The 24,488-nt window shown below is 42.7% G+C and overlaps 1 protein-coding gene across 1 annotated transcript; it reads right to left on the bottom strand.

The window, feature by feature from the left end:
• bud13 (BUD13 homolog) lies at positions 1-23,272 on the bottom strand. The gene is made up of 11 exons (XM_051932257.1): positions 23,125-23,272; positions 10,650-10,740; positions 10,258-10,342; positions 9,373-9,421; positions 8,571-9,272; positions 8,376-8,502; positions 1,244-1,340; positions 707-833; positions 421-611; positions 245-326; positions 1-149 (listed from the first exon to the last, which is right to left on the bottom strand). Exons 1-11 carry the CDS (start codon positions 23,232-23,234, stop codon positions 56-58), a joined length of 1,755 nt encoding a protein of 584 aa, XP_051788217.1. The 5' UTR covers positions 23,235-23,272; the 3' UTR covers positions 1-55.
• Positions 23,273-24,488: the final 1,216 nt, after the last annotated feature.

Raw genomic sequence — 24,488 nt, 5'->3', positions numbered from 1 at the left:
TGTTTCAGCTCCGAGTCCTGAACGCGTATTCCCTTGGAACGGGAGCCACTTGCCACTACATGTTCTCCACACTCCATTTATATGCAATCTCCTGGGTCGCCTTCTTGTCTGCCATGCGGCTGTAGAGTCGTTTCTCAAAGCCATTGGACCTGGAAGGGGGAAGACGTGAGTGAGCAACCAGCAGTACTAGAAGACAGATGGCACGATAGGACCCTCTTAAAAAAAAATTTTAAAAAATGCTCACCGGTCCACTCCATCCCAACGGTAGCCTGGCTGAATGTTGTATCTGGTAGGTGGAGGGGCCGGACCCTTGTACTTTGGCCGCTCTGGACGGAGGTGAGAGAGAGACTGTAAGCAATGCAGGCCAAGCACACACCACCATCTCATCGCCACTGGAACGACAGCCTAAACACTCCTTACCTTTTATTCCCTTCTTCTGGTCTTCTTTCTCTTTCTTTTTGCGCAGCAAGCCAGCCATAGGATCTCCTTCCCTTTCCTGCTCCCGCAACATCTTGTCGATGTCCTCATCGTCGATATGGCGTGCCAGAGGCTTCTGGGACTCCTTCAAGGCCTCCTCCATGTTGTACTGCTGCATTCTGCCCTGTGCCAACCTGTACATGGAAGAAGATGTCGAGTGCCTTTAGTCAAGTATGCCCCTTTACAAAGCTCGTCTACTCATCTGGCTCACCTCCACCGACTCCCTTACCCTTTCCCCCACTGGGCGTATTTCTCAGCCTTCTCGGCCTTCTCCTTATCCTCCTTCTGCTCTTGGTCAATGACTTTCTTCTTGCCCGACTTGTCCCTTACCACAGTCTCTGCCTGACGGGACTCCGCTGCCGAGCAAAAAGTAACATGAAAGAAAGCAAAGAGAAGCCAAGCATAATGGTACTTTCTCAAACCTGCTTAGCCAGTGTGTATCCCAGCAACGCCGGGTGCAAGGCAGGAATCAGCTCTGGATCATCAGGACCACCCAAAAATACTCACAATGGAAAAAATAAAAGTTACCAATTCTCCTAACACACACACACACACACACGTCTCCTGCACAGGAGGAACATGCAGACTTCATGCAGACAGCATCTGGGTGTGAGATTTGAACTCAGAGCAATGGATCAGTGAGGCAGCAGTACTTACCACTGAGCCATCCTACACACTGAACCTCAAAGTCACATGCTAAGTTATACAAAGTAAATTTTATTCTCAGAAGACCTGGAATTGACTTTTATCAGGACCAGGTACTCACCTTCCAGGACTTTGTCAGCCCTCTCTCTTCTTCGGTTCTCCTCTTTCTCCTTCTGGCGAACCTCCGACGACAGCAGCCCCGCTGCACGACTGTTCTGCTAAAAAGATGCAACATTAGTTCAGAAAGTGGCCACTAGGGAGCAGTGTAAGGGCATCCATGCCTTTCAAAGTCACTGCATGCAACTTGGCGCCATTCGTTGGAAATGTTCAGGCCTCAGCCGTATGTGTCTGATGTGGTCACACAGTGCTTGGATTGGAGTTGTGTAGCAGTACTTGTGTCACTCAGAGGGTCACCTAACAGGGCAAGAGAGGGGGCTGTTTGGGAGAAAGAGTGGCTGTGTCATTTTGAAATGCTAATTTGATTTAAAGTTATTAAAAATGTTCATTTTATTTGTGGTTTATCTCACAATATTTGAGGCATCGACTTTGCAGTCGGAGAAAAATGAGTTGCATTCCGGAATGATAACAACCATGTATATCTAACAAGGGACAACTTTCTGTAGCTTTATTGGCAGGTCACTTATGTTAAATAGTCATCAGATACGCAGAGGTGAAAGGTGATAGATACGGTGTCTTGTTTTTTTTTTAGTTGTTAGAATGTCTGAAGAATTTGTGCGATTATTAAAAATGTAATAAAAACCAACTTTGACAACTTCAGATTTGTATGAAGTTATTTTTTCTTTTCCTCTCCAAAATAATTATATAAGGACTGACTAAACGGATTTAACCATCTTTTGTATGTGTCATGTCTGAACAACAACACAGCTAAATAAAACTACAAGCATGCACCGTGTAATGTCTACGATATGCTCTGTTATACAGGGCTTTATGTTGTTTGGACGTTGAGCGAATACAATATTATATAGGTTAGCCCACGAAAAAGTGGCCTGCCTCCACTGAGACGACTGCATTACGTGGTGAAGAGAAAACTGAACAAATCAGGTACTCACATTTACAGAAAATGCCGAAAGTGATCTCCCTTCTTCGTTACTATATCTCTACAAGGCAGGCGACACGACCGCATTCACCTACTGGGTGGCAGGCGAGACGGGAGTCGTCTCGGTGGAGGTGGGCCACACTGTATAAGGTACTTAGCAAAGCTATATGGGATATTACAGGGTGCCTGTTTTGATTAAATACTGTACAGAGAGATAACACTACAACAACGTGAGAGTGGGTGGTGCTGCCCACGAGTCAACACAGTAAGTAAGTAAGGAAAGTTGACATTAAAATAACGACAGAAAGTGCAATAGAGCACTGGCAGCACAATCGTATTGTAACCACTGTTACACCGCTATATCCAGTTATATCCCCTGCGTCGCATTCTCCAGTCGGGATTTCTCAACTCTTTTATCACCCTATGGGACCATGGACGTCTATGTGGTCAGATGTTGCCCGATGGATTGCATAAAAGCTTTGTAACATTTACAGTAAAGTGTCTTGGCCAGTGTTAGGGCATGTTACTTTTAAAAGTAACTTGGTTACATTACAAAAAATAGTAACTAAGTATGCTATATAGATACTTATCATGAAATGTGTTCACAAACAGTGCGTTGCATTCTCTTTTTTTGTATGGAAAAACTGCACATTTCACTGTCCAGCAACTATTATTAAATCTTACCAAATAAGAACCTTCAGGAAACGGACCAGAAACACATTGGCAAATTTGAGCATTTGTTTTGTTTTATAAATTGGTTTCATCCTTCATGTGCTGCGAAGTAAGTAACATCCAAACCCCTTTGTCCAATGCCAACACAAGCCCTCAACGTGAGTAGCTGTTGTGCTACTTGACCTACGGCAAATAACTGGACTGAAACTAAACACAGATTTTATTTACAGGGTTTTTGTTCCTGCACTGCACACTACACACTCTTTTCTGATTGGGTGTGTGATTGAGCCCTGCAAAGGAGCGGCGGACCGTCCACCATGTTTGCTTCTTGCCTTATTTTCAGTGCTGCTGCGGTAAGTACTGGCTCCTTGAGACCCTAAAATGAGACAATTATATTTATCCCTCAGCACATGCAGGATTAAATGTATACTTCTAACTTTTGTTCATTTCTTTTCACTTGTGTGCACAATGTATATATGCTTAGCCTCTTCCTCGGTCGTCACCAGACATGACTGATGTTAACACAAACAGCAGCAGGCAATGTCTTTGTGAAAACAGGCAAAACTTCCATGAAACAACGCAGTCATTTATTTTCATATAATGCAGGTATTTTTACTTCAATAAAATAAGTACTGCATAGGGTTGCTTGTTACTTTAAAAAGTAATCCCCAGTTCTGGTACTGGCAATACTTACAATGAGAAACACAAGTACTGTGCAAAAATATGTAAGTCAAGCTAAACTGACATTGTAAAAATTACTATAACAAAAGAAACATGAAATGATTTAAAAAGTTGATTCCACTCCTAAACTATAAAAAGTAGATATTCTGCTTTCCTAGTATATGTGCGGGCGGCACGGTGGCGCAGTGGGTAGCGCTGCTGCCTCGCAGTTGGGAGATCTGGGGACCTGGGTTCGCTTCCCGGGTCCTCCCTGCGTGGAGTTTGCATGTTCTCCCCGTGTCTGCGTGGGTTTCCTCCGGGCACTCCGGTTTCCTCCCACAGTCCAAAGACATGCAGGTTAGGTGGATTGGTGATTCTAAATTGGCCCTAGTGTGTGCTTGGTGTGTGGGCGTGTTTGTGTGTGTCCTGCGGTGGGTTGGCACCCTGCCCGGGATTGCTTCCTGCCTTGTGCCCTGTGTTGGCTGGGATTGGCTCCGGCAGACCCCCGTGACCCTGTGTTCGGATTCAGCGGGTTGGATAATGGATGGATGGATAGTATATGTGCTTCTGTCGTTGTTGACAATGCATACATTTTAAAGGATGTCAGGTCACCAAGACACCCATAGTATAGAAGCACATTGCGCCAAGAGAACAATTAATAGGAGCAAATACTGGGACATGACGCTTTCTAAAGAATCTACCATACCAAACGGGTCTAATCTGAATTCAAAACACTCATTAGGAAGACTGGATGTTTTAAAACCAAAAAAATGACTTTTATATAATATACAGTACAACTGTGTACTCAAGAGGCAACATGCAGCCTGCAGAAACAAAAGTGTGGAGCAGTAAGAAAATGGGGGCTTCAATGCCAACATAAAATTTATTAAAATTGTACAAGGAAATTGTTACTTGCATGTCACCTCATAGCATTTGATAAAAATAAACAAGTAAATAAATACAATTAAGTCCGGCACGGTGGCATGCCCTTAATTAGTGGTAGTGCTGCTGCCTCACAGTTAGGAGACCCGGGTTCGCTTCCCGGGTCCTCCCTGTGTGGAGTTTGCATGTTCTCTCCGTGTCTTCGTGGGTTTCCTCCCACAGTCCAAAGACATGCAGGTTAGGTGGATTGGCGATTCTAAATTGGCCCTAGTGTGTGCTTGGTGTGTTTGTGTGTGTCCGGCGGTGGGTTGGCACCCTGCCCGGGATTGGTTCCTGCCTTGTGCCCTGTGTTGGCTGGGATTGGCTCCAGCAGACCCCCCGTGACCCTGTGTTCGGATTTAGCGGGTTGGATAATGGATGGATGGATGGATAAATACAATTAAATGAATAAAAAAACTGTGCCTTCAGAAAGTACACAGACTTCAGATTCTTCACTCAGCACTTTGCTGAAGGCTCTTTGGCAGCATTGTGGCCCGAGTCTGACACAACAAAGCTTCACACACCGGAATTTGGGGATTTTCTGCCATTCTTCTCTGTCCGATTGGATGGAGGATGTCAGTGGGCAGCTATTAGCAGATCTCTACAGAAATGTTTAACTCTGGCCTTGCAACTCAAGGACATTCCCAGAGTTGTCCCTAAGCCACTCGTGTGTTGTCTTTTCTTTGTGCTTTGGGGTCATATTGTCCCGTTGGAAGGTGACCCTTCGGCCCAGAGTGTTCTGAAGCAGGTTTTCTCGGTGTTATCCTTTATTCGGTTTTCTTTTGACTCTGTCTAGTGTCCTATTCCCTGGTACTGAATTACCACCCCTCAATTATGATGCTGGTACCCCCCTGCTTCGCTATGGGAATGGTAGGTAGGTAGGTAGATAGGTAGATAATGAAAAGCACTATATAATAGATAGATAGATAGATAGATAGATAGATAGATAGATAGATAGATAGATAGATAGATGGATGATAGGCACTATAAGATAGATAGATAGATGGATGATAGGCACTATAAGATAGATAGATAGATAGATAGATAGATAGATAGATAGATAGATAGATAGATAGATAGATAGATAGATAGATAGATAGATAGATAGATAGATAGATAGATAGATGAGAGGCACTATAAGATAGATAGATAGATAGATAGATGATAGGCACTATAAGATAGATAGATAGATAGATAGATAGATGATAGGCACTATAAGATAGATAGATAGATAGATAGATGATAGGCACTATAAGATAGATAGATAGATAGATAGATAGATAGATAGATAGATAGATAGATAGATAGATAGATAGATAGATAGATAGATAGATAGATAGATAGATGATAGGCACTATAAGATAGATAGATAGATAGATAGATGATAGGCACTATAAGATAGATAGATAGATAGATAGATAGATGATAGGCACTATAAGATAGATAGATAGATAGATAGATAGATAGATAGATAGATAGATAGATAGATAGATAGATAGATAGATACTTTATTAATCCCAATGGGAAATTCACAGGTGCTGAGTGGTATTTGGTTTCCTCCAGACCCGCCACTTAACACAGACATCAAACATTTCAAATTCTTTACCCTATGGCTTGGTTTCTGCTCTCATACTCACTGTGAACTGTGGGCCTTTATTTAACTTTTTGAGGGCTGAATACTTTTTTCCAAAAAACAGTTTCTGAAAAGCAATGGTTTCACATAATATAAATCAAATTAATCATAAAACGCCTGTTGCTGCATGCTGTGGCTGCCAGTTTGCCAAGAATGTGTGGCAGGCTTGCTGCCAGGCTGTCTTCGCGTGGCTGGGGCAGTAGCAGCACCAGTCATGGTCGCTGGTTTCTACCTCTTATCACTGTTAAGTGGCAGTCCTCCTGGCAAACACTGCCATAGGCGTGTCAGCTACATGAACCTGTTCATCACCATGATTAGCTGGGGACCAGTCACCTGAAGATGGAACCTCACATTCGTTTTCGATCACTTGTATCAAAATTGGAGTGCGACAAGTCATAGTCCAGTTCACAGATAACAGGCAAAACTTCATCCACAGAGTATTTTGATTTTAGGCATTCGCTTTGATCTCTCTCCATTATGTCAACATCATTTTTGCGCCTTGCTACTCACACGAGCGCACAAAATCTCGGTCAAACCAATGAAGCTAATTTTCCTTCTAGCAACGAGAGTCCAACTAAAACATAATGGTTCGTTTTGTCACAGTTTACAGTTGATTACCATCGTCAACTCCTCCTTTTGACAAAAGTCGATATTAGCCCTGAAAGAGTTAATCAGTCCAATCAACTGAACTGACCACACGTGGACTCCAATCAAGGTGTAGAAACATCTACATGATGATCAATAGAATGGGATTTATTCTTTGAAGTGTCGTAGCACAGCGTCTGAATCCTTGTGTCAATGTAATATTTCAGTTTTTTATTTTTAATAAACTGCAAAAATCCATAACATTTTCTTTTCACTTTTGTCATTCTGGGGTATCGAGTGTTTCTTGACGAGAGAAAAAAAATGAACTGAAATGATTTCAGACTAAGGCTGCAATATAAAAATGTGAAAAGAGTGAAGGGGTCTGAATACTTTTTGAAGGCCCCGTAACATGCAACATATACAGTGTAGCGGTGCGACATGAAGGGGGACGTCTTAATGTGTTTTTGTGCCGAGTCGCATCTTTCGTAGTGTTGTCCTGTTTATGTAGTCTATGGTGCGTCTGTGTAAATGTCACTCCCCTGGAACCAAAGGGGGAAGGAGAATGCTGCAGGACTGTGACCCCTTAAGGTAATTTTCCTGCCCCCCCCAATGAAGTCCATTCAGGTTATTCCCTACTTAAACATGAGGAGGGAGAGAAGAAAAGGAGAGAGAGGGGAAAAGGAGGAAAATCAGAACACAACACCGAAACGCATCACAAGAGACGGAGAAACGCCAATCCGGGGTCGTCACGCTTGCTGCTCTCAATGCCGGACCTGTAACAATTAGCACCATTCTCATAAAACCCGGGGGGTACACAAATATCAGGACACGCCGAGGACCATATGGTGAGACCGTTTCTTGTTTAATTTCGGGAAAAGAAGCAAACGGTCAAGTGCTTCCATATTGCAGTTACCACTGGACAGTTTCTAACGGTCATTTCCATTAACCATTCTCTGGAAAATTCCCTGGACTTTATGTGTGTTAGGTGTTTCTCGTGCGTCATATCTGTTTTATGTTCAGTGTAGGGACAAGGGAGGGTTTGCACTGTATATTTATTGCTGCACCGTTTTATGATGATATTCCGCTGTTTACTTGTCAGGCTGTGTGTGTTATGGGGGGGGGGGGGGGGGGGAAGTTTAGTGATTTATACTGTTTGGCGTTTTGTTACACTTCCTTTATATTCACTTTATTAACTTACCTACTTTTTGGTTTTTCTGTTAGCCTATTTGATCGCCAATTGGGGAAATAATTGGAAGAGGTACGGCTTGTGTGGTCTGCATTTTCCTCAGTTTGTCAGGCCACTGGTCTCGGAGGTGTAGCTGCTGTTCCAGATGAGTGAGTCGGGCATTATAACAGTGTCAAAAAAAAAAAAAAAGATTCTTCCCCCACCGCCCCCCCTGCAACATTGAATCCCAGCGGATATAATTTAGCTTTTTTTAGACATTGATAAACACAAAAAAATGCTTTAATGTCAAAGTGAAAACAGATCTCTGCCAAGTTGTCTGAATTTACTACAAAGATAAAACACAAAATAACTGATTGCATACTGTAAGTATAACCCCCCCCCCATTAACACACCTAAATCATCACTTTGCCCCCCTATTGGCTTTAGACGTCACAGAGTGAGCTCAATATTTTCACACACGTGTATACACACACCGACTGTCACGTTACAAACAGGTGAATAAAGAGCACTGCTCTGATACCCACATCTGTCTCACTTACCTCCTGAGGGGCTGAAGAGTCAGCAGAGACCACTTCTGATGACCAGCGAGACTTCCGTCTAACTGGTGAATGTTCATTTGGTTTGTTCTTTGTGCTGGTACTAGAATTAGCTGCAAAAGATGAGCAAAAAGGTTAGAAACTTAGAAAAGGGAGATGGTGACTATTGTGGTTCTGGGTGCTCTCAAAATTATTTACATTTGACTAAAAATAAAACAAACACAAACTGTGCAATGCAAGATTAGCCTCGGATAATCACAAGACTTGCCTTCTTGTAACCGCTGTGGTGAAGTGGGCCTTCTGACCTTGTATGCAGATTGCTTTTCACTACTCCTTGGAGGTGACCGGTCCGGAGAGTCTTGACGGCGCTTCCTGAGGGGCGACCAGTCCGGAGAGTCTCGTCGGTGCCCCTTCCTTGGCGGTGACAGGTCTGGAGAGTCTTGGCGGCGCTTCCTGGGGGGTGACAGGTCCGGGGAGTCTCGCCGGTGCCCCTTCCTCGGAGGCGACAAGTCCGGGGAGTCGTGGCGGCCTTTCCTCGGAGGCGACAAGTCCGGGGAGTCTCGCCGGTGCCCCTTCCTCGGAGGCGACAAGTCCGGGGAGTCTCGCCGGTGCCCCTTCCTCGGAGGCGACAAGTCCGGGGAGTCGTGGCGGCCTTTCCTCGGAGGCGACAAGTCCGGGGAGTCGTGGCGTTGCCCCATCCTCGGTGGTGACAGGTCCGGGGAGTCGTGGCGTTGCCCCATCCTCGGTGGTGACAGGTCCGGGGAGTCGTGGCGGTGCCCTTTCCTTGGTGGCGACGGGCCTGGGGAGTCGTGGCGGCTTCTTCTAGAAACTGAAACGTCAGGTGACCGATGTTGAACTCTAGGACCACCTTGCATCCTCTTCGGTATACTGGCTCCTGAGCTGTGAAATAAACACCTCTGAGACATACGAGGCTGCAAAAATAAGAACGCCTACAGGAGAGGCTAATCACACACAACAATCACAACAACACACTTTTTACCTCGAGTCTTGGCTTCCATCAGCATTTCTGGAGTCTTCCATTTGATCTGCTTTGAGAGATTGAAGAAGTTTCATTTTGTAGCACCTCTGGCATACAACTTTTCAGCCTCAAACTGACCTCTAGAAACCTTTCATCGTCTAATACAGGGGTGCCCAACTCCAGTCCTTGTGGGCCGCAGGTTTTCATTCTAACCCTTTTCTTAATGAGTGCTGCTAATTAACTTCTTTTGAATTCATTTTCTTTGACTTACTCTTGGAGACTCAGACCCCTTAATTGTTTCTTTTTCCTTAATTAGCAGCCAAACAATAACGAGACACAAAATGAGCCAAAACAGGCCCAGCAAATTGTGACCATCATACAATATCTGAAAATAAAGAAAGGTAAAGGTCTCAGGAATGATGATCTGCTCTTAGAAAAGAGAAAATCCTTAATTTTGGAAATGTCTGCTATTGCACAATGAGAGCGGCAACAAGCCATGGAATTAAAGAACGGGTTTAATTAATGACAAGACTCAGCGCCTCATTAAGCAGCTGGTTGGAGTGAAATTGGTTGGAGTTTTAGGCCCTGACTTAGCTGGCCTTCTGTTGGCTCACTCACTTCACATATCACGTCTGCGTTGGTGCCATTTAAGGAAAGAAATGAAGCAATTCAGAGGAACGACGAAGAAATTCAGGGAAACATTTCTTAAAAATCAAGTCAATTAAACTAAATTCAAAAGAAGTTAATTAGCAGCAAAAACAGGTCACTAATTAAGAAAAGGGCTAGAATGAAAACCTGCAGCCACTGCGGCCCTCCAGGACTGGAGTTGGGCACCCCTGGTCTAATATATGCAAGCAACAAATACGCAATACAACTGAGCAAGTTTCATCTCAGCCGAGCACTTACCACTTAGCAGTTTCCACCGCATACTGCTCCTGAACTCTTCCAATAGTCTCACTGCTTTTGGCCTCTCATCTACAACTTCAGCTACCTGTACAGGTAACAAACACACTGATGAAGAACAGCACAGTAGCTGAGACCAGTTGCTCAAAATATGTCCATTTGCACAACTTTTTGCTGCGGTTCTGTTAAACTCTGAATCGGTTTTCGAGCTACACCATGTGCATGCAAATTAGCAGTGTAAACAGGGAGCAGCGTGAGGGTCTTGTGCCCTCCTTCTAGTGTTTGATACTTTAAGCCAGCGAGTAACTGATGCGACCTTCCACAGCCAGTCTACAGAAATCTTCCACAAATGTCCGTGAGAAAGGAAACCCCAGACACCTCAATGATAAGCTTACCACAGGAGCCTCCTCTTCTTCTTCCACCTTTCCATCCATCTCGACGGGTACAAAGCGCTTCCAGTCTACATCATCATCCACTATTTTCATGCTGCAACAGAAAAAATGTCGGGAGACAGAGCAGTTAATAACAGACACTGGGGCTGAAGCAAAGAGAATGAGAATTTGGGTACGTTTCAGTCAAACCCAGGAAATGAAAATTTTTAAAAAGCAGATCAATTGCGAGAAAACAAAATGATAATCCAAGAATCCAGGACTGCTTGAAACAAAAAAAATGGTGGCATGCCATTTGTGGTAAAGTGAGGTCTGCGGCTTAAGGAGGAGGGCGTGGTGGTTGTGTGGCTGGAGCAACCTCTTGGGCGCGATGCGGCGCAGGCGTTTCCACTTAAGTGCACAGGTGAGGAATCGTCTGAGTCCATAATTGATGCCGGGAGCTGCTAATCACCACACCTGTGTCATGTATAAATTGAGAAACACGAGTGAGAGGAGAGAGAAAAATTGGAGAGGGGGGAAAAAATAGAAAGAAAGGGAACATGGGTTAAAAGGCGGCTGAAAAGGAGTCTCGGTGAGGACGATCCGACCACCTAGAAAGGAAAGGCAGCACGAGCAGAGGACCCACGATGGAGTGTAGGTTGTGGCACTCTAGGGGCTATGGAGTGGGGCGAGCATGGCGGATGACCTCCCCAGGGACCCGAGAAATGACTGCGGGTGCGTGAAGGATGACGGGAGGAGTGCCAACCTCGGACGGTCTGGCTGCGCTGTGAGGAGGCAGACAAGACGGGGATCAGGGGGATGAAGATCGTGGCTGTTGAGTCTCTGCCGGCTGTGCGGGTTACGGGTGAGCCAGGGAGACGAAGAGGGAGGTGAGCTAGGGTCATACTGAAAAGAACATGAAGGAGCCAGTGACTGCATTTTTAACCTCTGCTTTTAATGGATTTTGTGTTTTTATCCCCCAGTATTCACTTGCTTTTATGGATTTTTTTTAAACACTGCACTGTGGACGCTGTTTTTGGTTTTGTTTCGATTCTTTTTAATAAAAACACTTCTTAAACCAACAGCCTGGCTCCATGGGCAATCTGTCTCCATCAGCCAGCTCACTCGGTCATAACTATCGACGGTGTTGGGTTCGAGAGGCTCCCAAATGTGAAGAGGGAGCATGGAGAGAACCCGCATCGTCTCACCAACTTAGCTTTAGGCCAGGTTTATACTTCATGTGACGCGATGTGTGCTCCTGCTACGTAAGCACTGTACTGTTTATACTTGCGCGCGTACTTTACGTAAATCTGGAAGATTCCACCAGGTGGCAGTGCAAGATATCATCACGGTGAGAAAATGTGTTGTAAATTGCCTGAAACATCCCATTCAATTTCGAGGACACCTTGCCACAATAGGAAAAGGATGTTTAATGATTAAAATCAGTCAATCCGGGGATGTGCCCATTCCAGCTAGCATTGGGCGCAAGAAAGACACAAGAAACAGTAAACATACTTTGTGCAAAGACAAGACAAAGAAGTAGCAGCATTGTTGTGTCTAGTTTGTGTTTAAATTTTAAATTTTCATTTTAATTCTGTTTTTAATTTTAATTTTTTATTTGCACTTCATGTTGTTACACTGTGCACCCTGTGCTTCACAATTTTGTCTATCTGTATACTTGTATATGGTTGAGATGACAATAAAGTTCACTTTGACTGTGACTTGCTTCGGCTCATCGCAAGGTGAACACAAGCACACACACACACACTGGCATCATTTTAACGTCACCAAATCCTCAAAACTTCATGTCTTTGGAAGGAAACCGGAGCACAGTGTGGAAACCCATCTGGAAAACATGCGAAGTCCAGGCAGGAAACACCAGGGACGTGACTCCCCCTGCGAGGTAGCAGTGCTACCGCTCCGCCACCGTGTGTGTAATTATTAACAGTATTCATTATTTAAATGAAGTTAACGACTTATCTGTAAAATATAACATACATACTTTAATGCATTTCAACATGAAAATGATATCAAGTATAAATCTAAGGATTCTAAATGTGTAGAGAGCTGGAATATCATAAATGTAATGTGTTCTGTGTGGCGACTGCCGCTGTCAGTTCAGGAGGAAGCCCCAGCAGTACGTAGTGATTAACAACTGGGTCGGTGTTAAGAGGACGTTTATGACGGTCAACTTTAATGATAAAGTAAACTACAAGGTTAAAGTGGACATTTCAAGATTAAAACCTAAATTTCCATTTTAATCACAAAATAAACCTTTTCACTGTGTCCTTAATTTTTTTCTCTGTGGCTCAAATATGCCAGCATACATTCTCATGCTGTTGTGAAGGGGAAAAAAACAAAAAGATGGCATAGAAGATGGTATGCGAGACTTTTAAAATGTATCGTGTCATTACGATGGGGAATATGCGACGCTTGAATATAAAAGCACCACGAATGCATTTGTATGTCGGCATTTTGCTTCACCACATTGAACCATTCGTAAACATCGAAGCGCGCACATTAACCCCTGAGGATGCTCAAAGCGGCTTTCTGTCACATGTAGATAGTAACCAGAGACTCTGACGTCACATTCCAACTTTTATCACACTGCGCCCCCCTCACTTTTTGCTGGTATTGTAACTGGCGCACGTGTCGGATTAATTTCTGAGGACCTGCTCAGAGGACGTGTCAAATGAACACTGGGAACGCGTGGCAGCCATGATGCGTGTATGCGTTCTGAGTGTGAAGTATAAACCAGCCCTTAGGAAGAAGAATTTCTGCTCCATATGACTTGTATTTATCAACTTACATGGCACTTTTTATTCATTTTGTAACAATTGTATCCGCTACACTTCACTAAGTTTACAGTGAAAATTATACTGATGATTGCAGGTCAACCCCAAACTGCCTTCAGCCCCTTCCCACAGCGCAAAAAGATGACTTGTAATAATAAAAGCGATATTTACTAAACCACACAGGGAAAAGATGCAACAAAAAAAATTAATTAATACATTTTCAATAATCCCTCAAACTCCCCCACTTCCAATACATACAATAAACAAAAGGCATCAAATTATATATCCAAGAATATTCCCCACCGTCCATTCGAGTTAGTCTTTTCCCAATTCTCCCATTTCCCCATAGTTCAGTTCCTCAGACACGCCAATCCCAGAATAAAAGATTTACGGCTCACAATGCTTCCGATCCCTTTCACGGTAACTTCAGCGTATCCGGAATCTTCGAGGTGGCCACCCCAGACTGTGCTGGACTTGTGGTGCTCCCCGAAAACAATCTTTCTCCTGGACTCAGGTGGGTCAGGTCTTTTTCCTCCGCCATAAACACTCAGGCTGTCTTTTCTTCCTTCTCTTCCTGCCCTTTTCATGCCCCTATTTAAATTTAAATACGACTGCTGAAGGTCTGTGCATCGGAGCTGGGGGGTCCTCTACAGCGCATCTTCAACCTGAACCTGGAACAGGGGAGAGTCCCGAGGCTTTGGAAAACATCTTGTATCACCCCAATCCCAAAGGTATCACGTCCTAGTGAGCTGAATGACTTTCGGCCTGTTGCTCTGACATCACATGTGATGAAGACCATGGAGAGGCTGCTGCTTCACCACCTTAGGCCACAGGTTCAACACGCCCTCGACCCTCTGCAGTTTGCATATCAGGAGAAGGTGGGAGCGGAGGATGCCATCATCTATATGCTACACCGATCCCTTTCTCACTTGGACAGAGGCAGTGGTGCTGTAAGAATTATGTTTCTGGACTTCTCTAGCACCTTCAACACAATCCAACCTCTGCTCCTTAGGGACAAGCTGACAGAGATGGGAGTAGATTCATACCTAGTGGCATGGATCGTGGACTATCTTACAGACAGACCTCAGTATGTGCGTCTTGGGAACTGCACGTCTGACATTGTGGTCAGCAACACAGGAGCGCCACAGGGGACTGGACTTTCTCCAGTCCTGTTCAGCCGATATACATCAGACTTCCAATACAACTCGGAGTCCTGCCACATGCAAAAGTTCACTGACGACACTGCTATCGTGGGCTGCATCAGGAATGGGTTGGAGGAGGAGTATAGGAACCTAATCAATGACTTTGTTAAATGGTGCGACTCAAACCACCTACACCTGAACACCAGCAAAACCAAGGAGCTGGTGGTGGATTTTAGGAGGCCCAGACCCCTCATGGACCCCGTGATCATCAGAGGTGACTGTGTGCAGAGGGTGCAGACCTATAAATATCTGGGAGTGCAGCTAGACTGGACTGCCAATACTGATGCTCTGTGCAAGAAAGGACAGAGCCGGTTATACTTCCTTAGAAGGCTGGCGTCCAACATCTGCAATAAGATGCTGCAGATGTTCTATCAAACAGTTGTGGTGAGCGCCCTCTTCTACGCGGTGGTGTGCTGGGGAGGCAGCATTAAGAGGAAAGACGCCTCACGCCTGGACAAACTGGTGAGGAAGGCAGGCTCTATTGTTGGCATGGAGCTGGACAGTTTAACATCTGTGGCAGAGCGAAGGACGCTGAGTAGACTCCTGTCAATCATGGAGAATCCACTGCATCCACTGAACAGGATCATCTCCAGACAGAGGAGCAGCTTCAGTGACAGACTGCTGTCACCGTCCTGCTCCACTGACAGATTGAGGAGAACGTTCCTCCCCCAAACTATGCGACTCTTTAATTCCACCCGGGGGGGGGTAAACGTTAACATTTAACATTATACATAGTTATTGTCTGTTTTTCACCTGCATTATTATCATTCTTTAATTTAATATTATTTATTGTATCAGTATGCTGCTGCTGAAGAATGTGAATTTCCCATTGGGATTAATAAAGTATTTATCTATCTATCTATCTATTTAAATAGTGCGTCCGTTTCCATGGCACTCCCGGAAATCGCAATGACAGCCCCGTACCTCCCAAAAGGTCCTCTCTATCCAATCCGCCCATCTTATCTACCGTATTCTCAAATGGCAACGGGAGAGAAAAAAAACAAACCATATACAAATGGATGTGGCAATGCTACAATTTAACCGGCAGACAGGTACAGTAATTCATTTACTGTTTACACCAAATGTCTACCAGAAATTCACTGATTAAAGTAATACTCTAACCAAAAATGATATTTATCTATATATTACCAATTTCTACTGTTAATTGATTTCTATTCCTTTTGTTTTAATTGCTGTGTTTTTAAAAACTCCGTCCCCTGAATTGATTTTTTTTTCCTTAAATGGCAGCCGAACAAAAGTGAGATGTGATGTGAGCCAACAGATGGCCCGCTAACTCCAACCTATTTCTCCCCAACCAGTTTCTTAATTAGAAGACGATTCTTGTTGTTACTTAAACCAAATTATTTAAGTCCATGCTGTGCTGCTGCTCTCATTCTGCCACAGCAGACATTTTCAAAGGAGTCGATTTTCTTTTTTTGTAAGAGAAATATCAAAATGTTTTATGGAGCCGAGCAGATCAACATTAGAGAAGTTCACCTTTCTTTATTTTCAAATATTGTACGATGGACACAGGCTAGCTGGCCATGTGTTGGCTCACTTCGTGTCTTTTTATTGTTTGACAGTTAATTAAGGAAACAAGGGGTCTTGAATAGCACGCCAATTACAAATAGCGCAAAAGAAGTTAATTAGCTGCCACTAAATAAAACAAATGGTTAAAAAGAAAGCCTGCAGGCACTGCAGTCCCCCAGGATCGGAGTTGGACACCCCTGGTCTACACTGCAAATAAATGCAAATGCTTAGTGTACAACCCCCATAATTTCAACACAGCTTGGTACTGGTGCAAACCATTAACAACACTGGAAACAAGCCAGTTCCCTTTGCATTTGTAAAAATGGGTGAATTCAAAATGGGCAAACATAAATAAATTGATTCTTAGCATCTTTAGATTTCAAAGTCCTTAATGCTGACTCGCTCAAATGATCTTCGGCTCAGAGCACTTTTTCTTGGCTACTTTGTGCGATGGCGCCAAGCATTAGTTTGTACTCCTGTAACCCACAATGCACTGGGAGCGACGAGAGCCACTCCTGCCTACTACAGAAGACCTCCAGGCAGCCCATTAGAGAGGCGCCCACCAGTGGGACCAGTTTACTCATCAGCCCTTCTGCACAATGCAGTTGCTGGCATTACTTTGGCAGCAAGACGTCCTTTCCTTTTTTTTTTTTTACTTTCTCATATACATAGGATAGAGAAAGTGTTGAATTTTTTCACGATTCCTACATCGAGATTTTAATGAATCGACATTTTAGACCTCCACAAGTCTGAAAATGCCATTTTTGGAATTATGTCTGTGTGTATATAAACACGATAACTTGAGTAGGCTTTCACTTGGGTCAACCAAATTTTGCATACAAGTATTAGGGGCAAAACGCAGATTTCTATCAACTTTTGGGCTATTTCTGCTAACCGGAAGTGGTACTTTACCTTTTTATTCATGAAGCTGCAGAGTCCAATTTATTCAACTTTACTTTTCTAATAATTGTTCAACCTATTATTAATTTGATTTGTTGTTGATGGTTCTTTAATGTACATGATATCTTTATATCTAATACGCTACCGTGGCGGTCCGTTTGTCTGTCCATGATTTTAAGTCACCTGTAGCTTGCAAACCGTTTGACCTACTGACCTGAAATTTGGGTGGCACAGTGGCGCAGTGGTAGTGCTGCTGCCTCGCAGTTAGGAGACCTGGGTTTGCTTCCCGGGTCCTCCCTGCGTGGAGTTTGCATGTTCTCCCCGTGTCTGCGTGAGTTTCCTCCCACAGTCCAAAGACATGCAGGTTAGGTGCATTGGCAATTCTAAATTGTCCCTAGTGTGTGCTTGGTTTGTGTGTGTGTGCCCTGTGGTGGGCTGGCGCCCTGCCTGGGGTTTGTTTCCTGCCTTGCGCCCTGTATTAGCTGGGATTGGCTCCAGCAGACCACCGTGACCCTGTAGTTAGGATATAGCGGGTTGGATTATAAAATAAAGGGGTGGCACGGTAGTGCTGCTACCTCACAGTAAGGAGACCTGAGGTTCGCTGCCTGGGTCCTCCCTGTGTGGAGTTTGCATGTTCTCCCCGTGTCTGCGTGGGTTTCCTCCCACAGTCCAAAGACATGCAGGTTAGGTGCACTGGCGATCCTAAATTGTCCCTAGTGTGTGCCCTATGGTGAGCTGGTGCCCTGCCCCAGGATTTGTTCCTGCCTTGCACCCTGTGTTGGCTGGGATTGCCTCCAGTAGACCCCTGTGACCCTGTGTTAGGATATAGCGGGTTGGATAACGACTGACTGACTGACTGACTGGCCTGAAATTTGCTACACATATACTACGCGTCATCTACTATCCGCTTTCAGGGTGACGATTGATCTCCAAGGTTATTCTCTTTTTATTTTTATTTTATTATAGAATCAACTCTCGGCAGTGGTCAGCAGGGCGGACGTGTGGTGCATGCGTACAGGCGCCGTTCTCATCCCTACCACCTTCACCGTCACTTCCCCTACCTCTTCATATCTTAAATCATTCTTGATGCATATTGAACACTTAACGTGCCAACTTCAGTGAAAAATTAAAGAAGGCATACTAAGTAATTGCAACACAAACACTGACCTAATCAGTTTTAACGTGAAAAGATGCCGATGGAAAGAGAGAAGAAGCGGGCCACTAGGATGGAGAAAAGAAGATCTGATCAGGAAGGAACAAGCGCATCAACCTCTGAGCAAACGAATGGAAAACGTACAGAGAAAGAGGATGAAGACTACTAGTCAAGTGTACTCACTGCACTTTATCATACAGTCTGCTGTTACTTGTAAAAATATAATCATTGTCTTGCGGTTTACTCCTCAAACATCCATCCCAATATCTGAGTATATGAGAAAGTCGAGGGGACAGCACTCCCGATTTTTGAAATTGTGTGTGTCTGTGTGTCAACATGATAACTAAAGAACACTTTGCCCTCGGTCAGTGAGATTTTGTACACCTGCTTTGTATCAAAAATAAGGAATCCTATCAACTTTTGGCAACTGGAAGTGGTACTTTAATGGAATACTTTTGCTAATTTTCAAGTAAAGTATGGTTAAAATTACAGATAGGTGATTCAAAATTGGTATAGACTAGGGGGCTTCGCTCACCAACCCCCCCGTGTTTGGTTTTCCAGACACACACTTTTAATATTTTTTTTTTCTTTGAATTGTTGCTATTTCATTAGTTTCACTTTTATTTCAGAACTTCTGTAAAAACAATATTTATAATCTTGCAAGTCCCAATATGCTGAATCTTTTTAATGAGGTCACGATAGGTTTCTCTGTTTGGAATTTCAGCACAGACAAAACGATCATCAGCAGTTAATAATTTTATTTTTACAAAGTAACAAAGTAAGTAGAGTTCTGCATTGGACTCCTGTCTGTAAAGTCCTGCTATTTTCCTCTCACAGTTCCAGAAGTACATGGGGTTACCAAGGTGATACCCCAGCTTTTGTCTTGGTTTTTGTACAAGGGCTAGACAGAACGTTTTTGACTCCTGGGGTAAATGTAGCTTTTTAAATAAGCAGACAGATAAATATACAGTATATACATGAACAAAGTAACCCATAAATGCATGTGCGGTAAACTCCATTTTTGAAATTCTCAAGATTGTTTATTTGTCACATGCCTAGTTATACAGGACAACACGCAGTGAAATGCATCCTGATCCACTTATCAAAAACTGTGCAAAGTTTAGATTAACAAAAAGTCATAGATTGAAATGTAACAGTATAGTAGAACATAATAAATAAGTACAATTATGTGAATAAAGTAGAATTAAGTGTTAAGGTGCAATAGTGTAGTAATTATTGTGCAAAACCAAAGTTAGACTGGTGCACAGTTAAATGAGGCAGTTTGCTTGTTTGCGCTACTGCGATCTTTACTTTCTTTTTTTATATTTTCTAATTTTCCTACTTTCATATCCTTTAACTTTCTCCACATGTGTATAGCGCCAGCGTTTTGTTTTTTTTTTTTTGAGCCTTTCTAATTTCCCTGGTTTCATAATCTCTAACCTGCTCTGCATGACGTTTGTAAACGTCTTTATGAAGTTCTACTTTGTCATTTAATTCTCAGCTAGATTGGACCTGCTTTTTTTTTTCAATTCCACTTGTTCCAGGCTGATAATTACTTTCCTTATTTTCTGAATTTGCACCTCAATTATTCTTTTTTGCTCTTGTTTCTCTCCAATGCATTGGAGTCTCTTTTCTCCGCGCTGCTTTCTTCTTCGCTTAGACGTCAACATTTAATTTATAACGTACCTTATACGCTTTATATGCGCTGAGAGCCCTGGATCTGTGTGTGCTCAAAGCCCCCTTCACAAGACTGAATGTTTTGCTACCTATTGTCCTATTTGATAGATTGTAAGTATGGCGTGTCTTTGGTCTCGCAGGTCTTTAAAATGTCTTACGAGAAGATCACGTATCGTAGACTTGCATTTTGCTTTCCAGGACAGGATTTCTTTTTATAATAGATATTTATGATGATAATAAGCAAACAGATATGAAATTTGAGAAAAATTACTCAACTGGAAGTTGTATTTTATTTAAATAACCATATGAATTTTTTAAATCATGGAAATATAAATGTGTACACGATATTAAAAACTGCATTAAATATAATGCATATTCATTCAATAGTTACTAATTTTAATTTGTACATCATCAGTTTAATGATAACACTGAACATGTCCTGTAAACAATAAGCTGCTATCTCCCCGTCATATTATTGGTAATACATTTATTTTATGATGTTTTTTTATTTCCACTAATCATTACCACAATTAAATGTAGCTAAATGCAGTTTTACCTAGAGAAATTTATTACAACAAATATTATACAATACTAACAATAACAATACTAACACTTTTCCTATGTTTTTAGGTGACTGTAACTCTTTTTACTTTGCACATAATCTCAGTAATGCATATGTAATCACGAAAACGTTTCACCAGTATTTTCAACCTCCCTAAGTGTGAAAATATAATTTTAATATAAAGTTTGATTATAAATAGAGATAAATGATGGTGTGTCGATATTATCAATTAGTTAGAATGAGTACACGAGAAAGTCGAGGGGTGCGCACTCCCGATATTTTTTTTTTTTTTTTTAAAACACTGGTGCAAAATCCGGAAACATCTCATAGTTTGAAAAATACAAGCACTAGAAACTTCTGGCACACAAAACAAACACGATGTAAGAAAAGACTGCTGGGTCAATCTACAGGAAATCAACAGAGGCCTCCCGACTGACCATCTCTTGAAGCAGACATGATTTTTTTTCTTTTGCAGTTTGTATAATAATTTGTAGAACTGTGTTTAGTAAAACATGGCAGAACTAGCTATGCTAGCAGTCTAACTAATTAATACAATAATAATAATAATTCTTTGCATTTATATAGCGCGTTTCTCACTACTCAAAGCGCTCAGCAACTGCAGGTTAAGGGCCTTGCTCAATTGCCCAACAGAGCAGAGTCCCTATTGGCATTTACAGGATTCGAACCGGCAACCTTCCAATTGCCAGTGCATATCCCTAGCCTCAGAGCCACCACTCCGCCTATAATACACACCTCGGTGTTAGCGTTTTGGAGTGCACCATGCAATAAATATGTCTCTGTTATGGGATCTGAAAAAGCAGTGTTAGTGCTGGTGATATGCCACCTGTTAGAATGGCAAATGCAGTGCATATGTCTCTGTTATATGTCATTTGCTAAGGGATTTGTAAAAGCAATGTTAATGTTTGTGATGGGCCATCTGTTGGAATGACAGAGACACAGCAACCAGAAGGACACACAGACAGACACTTATCCTTTTCTTAAAGTGGATAAAAACATTGACAATTTAGACATAAAACACATATACTGTATGAATTCACCGATACAATTGTAAAAAAAAAAAAAACAAAAAAAAAAAACATCTATCACATAGATCTGTGATTATATTACGACTAGTATGTCTCTGCACTTTGTATTTTTCTTTGTAGGGTAAAATGCCATGCTGGATACCTCTGTAAATATAGTTTGGGTCAAGGTACCAACATTTTGTGCATTTATGCATTAGTTACCCGCAGTATGTGCAGGTTTTTGTTCCAACCCAGTTCCTTAACGAGAACTCAATTATTGCTGATGAAGCACATATTGCTTAAGTGACATTTTGATGCTTCATTTTAGTGGTCTCGCTTGTTAAGGTTCTCCAACCTTAATTGCTTATTTCAATCTTAAACTGCTGCATTCAGTGTTTTAATTGCTCCTTATTAGCAATAAGATGTAAAAGACAAAGCAGCCAGCAGTTCTCCAGCTAGCTTTTTTCCAATTACATCTGTGTGTGTTCATCATGCACGGTTTGATTTAATAAAACACTTAATAGAAAAATGTGACAGACTGAAAATGATCTGTTTTAGGCTTCAAATCATTTGGATGATATCCTTGGAAAGGAAAAAAATCTACGATATAAGAGCCTTACATTGCACAGACTAACAAGCCATAAAATTAAATAAGGTCTGAGACTGGCAATGATTGGTTTCTAATTAAGCAATTGGGTTGGAATGAAAACCTGTAGCCACTGCGGCTCACCAGGACCGACGTTGCCTACCCCTGAGTTAAACCAAACTCTTTCCAGTGGTGTTGATTCTTGCCAATATGCGTTTGAAACAGAAAGTGCAATCAGGGCCGTCTTAATGCATGGGCACGCTGGGCAGTTGCACTCAAATCTATGCCTGGGGGCATGTAATGCTGTTAAAACGGCTCTGCGTGCAATTATTAATTTATTTCATCTTTATTGCATCAGAAATTAAAAAGTTTTTCTTATTTCAGACAGGCAACTGGTTGCTAAAGAAGAACTATAACATGAATTATACCTACTGAAATCTGGTTTACTATAGGAACGAAGCTGTCATAAAAGTATTAAACTAATTTTTATACAATTTTCAATAAACCGTTAATTGTCAAAAATGCCTCTGTGGACCCGCTATTTCAGACATTAAAGACATCTGACATTAAAGAGCAATCGTTGATATGTCATGCATTTAGCATTAAAAGCTCCAAAGTTATGAGTTACGGAGGATGGTAATTTTTTTAGCATTTGTTTTACAGTTCAATTCGGGGCAAGTCCCCTTTTAAAAGCCTCCGTACCTCAGAAACTAATGAATAACAAAAATGATAATACATGGAATGTATATAGCGGTCTTTCTACACTCAAAGCGCTAAAGGTACACACGCGCATACAATTCTGCACACTAGTTTGTGAGTACAGTAACATTTTCAGCAAGTATGAAGCAAAATGGAGATGGTCAGTCGGAAAACAAATTGTAAAGTCTGTTAATGTGACATGGACTGGCTCTGCTATACAAACACAAATTCGACCTTTCACGACGGTTGTAAATCAAAGCTGTCATCTCCACTTATGCTCTTGTGTTTTGCTACTGTACCTGCTGTTGGCGAGAGATTTTTTCGTTAGTTTTCACTCTGAGTAAAACACCCAGAGTTGCCAAAAAGCACCCACCCTTTCCCGCCGCTTGGAACAGCTTTACTCCTTTTCTTTTTCTTTTTCTCCTTCTCATCTCCGTCGGTCATGTAGCGCTGCAGATACTCAGCCTTGGACATTGCCGCCATGTTGATCGTCGAAATGCTGCTATCGCGCCGCTACGTCGTGGTTGGCTAATGAGCGGGGATACGTCACACTACTTCCGACCTCATCGCCGAGGTAACGAGCGTGCAAACACAAAAGGGCGGAAGCGCTAATTCAAACCGTCCAAGCTTTATTTAAAAAGCTGATAAGTGTTTCGTTATTAATTTATTTTGTAACATCAAAGGACGCATTATCTGTACCTCACATTTTATTATACAGTAGTGGGGAGTCTATGCAGGCGACACTGACTGCAAGACAACTAATAAAACAGAGAGGCGTCCACGAGGCCAAAGTTTTCAGGAGAGTCAGTATCACTGAGATTCTAAGCTGGTCGCACCATATAGGGGCAAGACCGCAGCTCTTCTTTCTACGGCGGATGAGAAGGTTTGGCATGGACTCCAGAATATTCACCGATTTCAACCGATGTACCATTGAGAGTATTCTGTCTGGTTGTATCATTACCTGGTATGGCAGCTGTAATACTCTGGACCGCAAACCTCTACAGAGGGGGGTCAGATCGGCGCAACGCGTCACCGGGACTGGGCTGCCAACCATCCAGAACCTCTACAGACAGCGCTGTAGGAGGATCACACAGCGGATCCTCTCTGATCACAGCCACAGATTCTTCACGCTTCTGCCGTCTGGTAAGCGGCACAGGTGCATCCAGCCCCGCACCAGCAGGTTTAGGGAGTAGCCATCAGGCCACCGAGCTGCTGAATACTGATCACTTTGACAACAACTGTGCAATTTAAATATACTAGTCACTTTTAGATTTACCTTCTGAGCATGCTGGAGCGTACACATATACACGTGTTACACTCCCTGATATTTAATGTTTTACTATGCACCTTACTAATTTATTCTTGTGTTATTATTTTTTATTAATTTTAAGTGTTATTTTACTGTGCAATTCAAATGGGTCCGTGAGTCCAAGAATTTCATCACTGGCCATTATGATGTTCCATTGTTAATCAGTTGTGAGGTGTGGGTCACAGACTTGTACAGGAGAGAAGGAGCATTTTCAAACGGGAGCTGTCACCTCGAGAAGGGTATTGCTGCAGACCGGAGACATTATGGCTGGATCTAGAAGCGGGAATTGTCAATCGGTTACTTCAGCACTCAGAAAACACAGCAAGCAAGAAGTGACACCTTCGTCACCCTACATTAGCTCCCTCCTTCAGACTAAAAGAACAAATTCTCTTCCTCGGAAAGACGGCTCTTGTCAGGCCCGGCCTTCG

The sequence above is a fragment of the Erpetoichthys calabaricus genome, chromosome 9 (assembly GCF_900747795.2).
Source record: "Erpetoichthys calabaricus chromosome 9, fErpCal1.3, whole genome shotgun sequence".
Classification (NCBI taxonomy): Eukaryota; Metazoa; Chordata; class Cladistia; order Polypteriformes; family Polypteridae; genus Erpetoichthys; species Erpetoichthys calabaricus.
Note: the sequence above shows the minus strand (reverse complement) of the source record. Positions and strands in the feature narration are given on the sequence as shown.

What these genes read in the sequence shown, in the direction of transcription:
- bud13 (XM_051932257.1), bottom strand. Translation starts at nt 23,234, where the DNA reads ATGGCGGCAATGTCCAAGGCTGAGTATCTGCAGCGCTACATGACCGAC. An exon ending in GCGGTGGAAACTGCTAAGTG is followed by an intron (nt 9,422 to 10,257) that starts GTAAGTGCTCGG and finishes AATCTCTCAAAG; the next exon opens with CAGATCAAATGGAAGACTCC. An exon ending in GATGGAAGCCAAGACTCGAG is followed by an intron (nt 9,273 to 9,372) that starts GTAAAAAGTGTG and finishes TTTATTTCACAG; the next exon opens with CTCAGGAGCCAGTATACCGA.